Genomic DNA, 6,000 nt, shown 5'->3' on the forward strand with positions numbered 1-6,000 from the left:
AATCGGTTATCGGTATTGGCTGAGACATTTAGTATCGGTGCATCTCTAATATTTACAGATAAGGCTTTATTTGTCACATATACGTTAGAGTACAGTGAAATACGCTTCTTCACAGTGGGACACGGTAAACAGGTGATGCAGCAATCTGTCCAAAACACATATGCAGACTAAATCAAATACCTAGTGAAGGCTAAAAACACCAGCGCAGTGTGTGCAGTTAGAAGCTCTCACCGTGGGGAAGGAGATCTGGACACTTGTTACTAAATTATTCAGGATGACACATCACCCCCTATAGGAAGATAAATAAGCTCTCCATGATAGACTGGAGTATCATTAGTTATCAACTGTGCAGACCAACTGAGGGAGCACGCACACACACACACACACACACACACACACACACACACACAGTGGCATAGGCACAGACATACAAAAGGCTTTCACATGTCTGAAGGTACGCATTTACATTCTGCAAAGAAAAAAACATTACTAATGCAGAATAATCTACTAGAAAATTAACCTGTAGCCAATTTGTCTCAATTATAGTTAATTCAGCACTGGTGATTTTAGTGGGTACACATTTTAATCAGCTGCATACAACATGAACCCCCTGAGACGCAATTCTGTAACAACTAATCAAATCTGAAACAAACAGAGCAGACGTGCACTTGTTCGTAGTCTATTTATCAAGCACCGGCACACAATCAATCTACGTCTAGTGTCATCATGAGCACAATCGGTACCGGACCCATTCCCAACACTCTCTTGTAAGGAACAGACTAACTGAGTTATCAATGTGCCTTCTGCAGAGGAGGACAACAGAGAAGCCACTTGTTACTGCATCCTACCCACATACTGTAAAAATCACTACATAACCTTCAGAAACATTCACTGTGTACGTAATGGCCTACAGTACCTGTGCACTGCATGCTGAACATACAGTATACACTGTATTCTAGTATAATAATGTAATACTGTATAATAGTAGTGGCATAACTAGCTACATAGCATAAATATTCTTCTGTATTAATTATCAACTGACCAAACTGTGGATTAAGAATACGAGTATGACTATTAATCCGTCCGTACAGGATTTCGTTGAATTTGCTGCGGCTTTTGTTCAAATTTTTCGATGCAATTTGTGAAGATTTTTGCGCTTGTTTTTTTTGCGGAAAACTACTTGAATTGGCGAAATAGCAATCGCACAAAATAGTCTTTCGCAGTGATGTTTGTTGGTAAATGAGACCTTTTAGCTGTACTCATGTTCGACGCACGTGAATCGAAGACGGCTTTGGCTGATTGTGTGCCGCGATGACGTCATGTGATGCGTCTTGGACCAAATCTTCAGAAAACCTGCTGTGATTTTGAAAAGTTGCAAGTTCCTCAGAATATTGCGGAGCTTGCATGAGTTTGCGTTCATTTCTGTGATCGTCCTGGACAATCCTGATTAATAATATATGTATTAAATAGTTATTGACATCGGTATATGATATATGAATGTTGTACATTGTCCAGGTGTCTTTAGCATATTTAAATATTGATTATGTTCACATACTGCAACCTATTTTGGATTTTGGGAAAGATTTAGCATGAGCAGTATTGCACCGAGTTCCATTTTGAACACAGTTTTGTATTTTATTTTTTTTACCCACAAATATATTTTCCTTCAATTGTTTAGCATTACATACATGTTTACTGCCGGGTCCTAATTATCATAATTTACAAAGTCATTTAGGTTGTTTTTTTTTTTTTATGGGAAAATAAGTTCTGGACAGATCCTTAACTTTCTCACCTTTAAAGTGCAGTGCGCTGGCCAGGATCAGGGCTCCTTCTTTAGAGTCTGGTCCTTCATTCAGTGGCATCTCTTTGACTCCTCCCATTCCACTTTTGGCCCAGGATCTGAGCTTCTCCATATCTTCCTGTTTATCCCCTGCACCTAAAGCCACATGGTCCAGTTCAAACTGGGCCTGCAGCTCCTCCAGGAAGCCGCTCTCCAGTGTAGTAACCTGCTTGGAGAAGATAGCTGATGAACCATGCAGTATGTAGCTGGTTCCGTTTGCGTTTCTCATGGATTTAAAAGGATTGGGTGAAGATTTCACATCTTTGTAGTTCTTTAGGAGCTCCTGGAGCTGTCTGGCTGTGGCTCCCTTGGCTGTGTGGCTCAGTGCGTCCAGTGCGTTGGCGAGCAGTACAGGAGAAATGAGGGTGTTGATGTGAGAACCTTCACTACGGAGGGCCCTGTACACTTGCAGCCCTAAGGACCAGCTTGGGTGGGTCAGGGATGAAAAGCTCTTCTGCTGGGGATCACCTGAGGTCAGGGGTTGCTGGGACATGGAGGGCTTGACCATCAAGACCAGTGATAAACACAGAGCAGCAGTTGGCAGCATGGCAGGGGGGAATATGCTGGGGGGAAAATGTGGCATGTGAAAATAAAATCAATACATTGCTGATTTGTTTGTGTGTACCAATAACGAAACCATAAGGTTACTTTAGGTACCAGTTTAGCGACCTGAAAGCTGCAGTTGACCACGAATTACACAGCTGGATGGTATGATTTTCTGCAAAGTCTTTACCTTCAGGTGGATTGCTAGAATTAGTTAGTTAGCTTTCTATATCTTCCTTCCCAAAAACCACAGTCTGACCAGCTCCCAGCTGCCAAAAGAGGCTGAGGTGGTAAAGCTGGCAGAAAGCAAACAGCTTGTGTATTACTGTTACTAATGCTGCATCAAATACAAGTTGTTTTAAGAAAATAAGACAATAGAAAAATGTTTAGATAATCTCAAATGAGCTGGCGAACATGGCCTACCAGTTTGACCAGCTCGGTCTGCATTTAACTTTCCTTCAAATCATAATTACAAGTGGGAGCTTGTAAAATAATTCTGACAGCTACATTTTCTAATCTTTGCCTTGTTATCACAGGGGAGGTTAGCTTCAGTGGCTTGTAAGTAATAATTTATTTCTCTACGTATGACATCTAATAAGCCATAGACACAGGATTATATCTCCACAGTTAGTCGGATTATGTACATTTTTACAGTGTACCAGAAGATACCAGAATACATAAGGCTAGCTAACTACATAGCTAATGCCAATGGGAAATAAAGACATGTAGTCGATGCTAATAATTAATAATTCGACATTGCACTGATATGATACTCGGGATCGGTAGTGAGCTGATACCAGCACAAAATAGTAGACTGGATACTGGAGAGAATAAAGAATGAATCTGAATCAGATGAATCAAAGCCATCAAATGTAAAAGACTGATTTTTTTTTTTTTTTTTTGGCAACTGAAAATGTTTCTACAGTACTGTGCAAAAGTTTTAGGCACCCAGTTTAAAAATTAAAAAATGCAAACTTTGTTATCGATTTTTATTTTATGATTTCTACATTATCGAGTCAGTACAAAAACATTTTACATTTCCAAACCTTATTTTTCTAGCACAAAATTAAATGTTTGTATGTCATTAAAGAAAGCATTATATTACGTAAGAGACACTTTTCGGACAAAAAAAAAAACACAGTGAAGGCTGCTGGGTTTTGCTGCAAAAATAAGAAGCAAGTGTGACTCTTATTGACTTTGTCTCATTTACTACTGTTTACTGCTCTTTGCTGTATTTTATTATTATTGTTTATTTTAAAGGCATCTTTGCTTGACAGAATTTCTTTGCATGTGCCTAATCCTTTTGCACAGTACTGTATATGACATAACTTGAGTGCTTTTCTTCTTATGATTGATTTTAATACATTTATACTTTATTACATTTGCAATGTAAGTGATTTTTGAATGAAGGCTGCGGATCTGTGTACAGTAAGTGGTGTTTTTCAGCTGTGGATTTCTCCTACTTCGTTTTAAATAATAATAATAATAATAATAATAATAATAATAATAATAATAATAATAATAATAATTTTTAAAGCTTAGTGGCTTTAAAGAAAAAAAATGAAATGGGTATCAATCAGCAGATACTTGTTCCAGTATTGGGCAATAATAATTAAAAAAAAAAACTGATGGTGTTGGTGTCTAAGGTTGTGTATAGAAAATGTTTATACATATATAAATACAAATGTACATACATATAAACATATTAGAGCAATGAAACTCTGTGATGAAACGTTTGAAGTTAAATAAAGACCAATAAAGTTCTGAACTCTGACATATTTTAGGCTATAATATAGCATTTCTGTAGCATCTGTCTCTCTCTCTTGGACTCAGACTTCATTTTCACTCACTCACACACACACACACAGAGACACAGAGACACAGGGAGAGTGAGAGAGAGACACAGAGAAAGAGACAGAGACAGAGAGAGAGAGTGAGACAGAGAGAGCGAGAGAGACGCACAGAGAGAGACAAAGAGGCACAGAGAGAGACAGACACACAGAGAGAGACAGAGAGAGAGAGAGAGAGAGAGACAGAGACAGAGAGAGACACACAGAGAGAGCAAACAAACTACATCGTTTTACTGTGCAATTGTCAAACGAATGAAGCCATTACATAAACCACCCGAGTAGCAAAAAAGTTACTGGAAGTTAAGGGGTGCGTTAAAGCCACCATTCGCGCGCGCACACACACACACACTCACACACACACACTTTTTGATGTGCAGCAGCATGCGCAAAGAGAAAGCGGAAAGAAGTTCTGTCCGAGTTTGCCTGTACCGTTAGTGTGTAGCAGTTTCCTCTGTTTCCTCGGTCTCCTTCAGAGGGTCAGGGAAGAACTGGCAGGGACGGTGGGCTTCCCGCGTGCAGAGGAACTTCTGTTTCGTTTGCGTCTCTTTCCTCAAGCCAAATCGAGCCTGTGCTCCAGTTAAGGCATTTAGCCCCTTCTGGAAATTTCTACCATTTCGCCACGTGGAGTTTTTACAGGCTGCCTGTCTCCCACCTCCGCCCTAAATCACTTCAGCACGCTGTCTAAACAATAACCCGCTTGTTTAACCTGCGCCATGCTTCCTGCTCCATGTCAGCTCCGTGTGAGCTCCTTCCAACTTGTTGTGCTCACACTTCTTCACATTTTATTTTCTCCCAAAAACAGAGACGAGACCTACTCGGTCTAAAAGGGTCACCGAAACCGCATATATGACATACTAGTTTTATTTATTTATTTCTTTTATTTTTTGAGGAAAAGAACGAAACAAAACGCAACGCTGGAGCACTATTTTGTAATATGATTCATTACAGTGGGATACAGCTGTGTTGTGCACTACCACACACATGAATGTACTATACTGGAATATTCATGAATAATTCAAATGAACACCCTGATCTGGTCTAGAAACAATATTCCTCCTAGTATACACTGTAGTTCAGTCACTTCACACTATACATACATTAGTTTTATAGTAAACCCCTGTAGCCTATGTAGCTACTATTCATCCCTGCTGAAAAAAAAAAAACCCAAACAGAAACCAATCACAGAAATTCAAATGGTTTCCACTACAAATACCATTACAAACCATCATGATTTAACCATTCAAACCATTACTGGTCCTTAATGGTATCCACTAGACATAACGTGACACTAATAGAAGGCAACAAATTACTAGTAGAGACCCATATCTCACCTCAAAACATGGACACAGTGTACATTTAATTTTTAAAGCTACATAATTGTGTTTTAGAGTAAAGCTAGCCTTCTGGGTAAAAGATAGAAATAGTAAACATAGTGTAGTAAATGTACAAAAGGTGCATGCATGAGGGGATCACACCAGTGACAAGGAAAGGAAAAGTGCAGTTTAATAGCTACACTTTCCCTGAGAGTGTAGATATTAGCATGCAGTAGATCAAAAATGTCTGTGGTGTACTATTTTGGATCATTATAATCGCAGTAGTGTAGTTTGTAGTATTATGCAGACAGCCATTGGTCCACCTGTGGTGCTTTACTATTTGGGGATAATGGCTATTTCGGTAGTGAATGTTATAATGTAAATCCAGTATGTAGTATTTGGACCAATACTTCTTGTGCCATGGGCTTACTAATTATTTTGGCAGTATTGTTCC

The 6,000-nt window shown here is 39.1% G+C and overlaps 1 protein-coding gene across 1 annotated transcript in view; it reads right to left on the bottom strand.

Moving 5' to 3' along the window:
• Positions 1–5,603, bottom strand: part of serpinh2 (serine (or cysteine) peptidase inhibitor, clade H, member 2) — a 29,362-nt gene extending 23,759 nt beyond the window's left edge. The window contains exons 1-2 of the mRNA XM_053629350.1: positions 4,663–5,603; positions 1,793–2,403 (exon numbers count right to left, since the gene is read on the bottom strand). Coding sequence (XP_053485325.1) covers positions 1,793–2,387 — 595 coding nt within the window. The 5' untranslated portion in view covers positions 2,388–2,403; positions 4,663–5,603. The remainder of the gene's footprint in view (positions 1–1,792; positions 2,404–4,662) is intronic.
• Between the last annotated feature and the right edge of the window lie 397 nt (positions 5,604–6,000).

Source organism: Ictalurus furcatus, chromosome 7, assembly GCF_023375685.1.
Source record: "Ictalurus furcatus strain D&B chromosome 7, Billie_1.0, whole genome shotgun sequence".
Taxonomy (NCBI): Eukaryota; Metazoa; Chordata; class Actinopteri; order Siluriformes; family Ictaluridae; genus Ictalurus; species Ictalurus furcatus.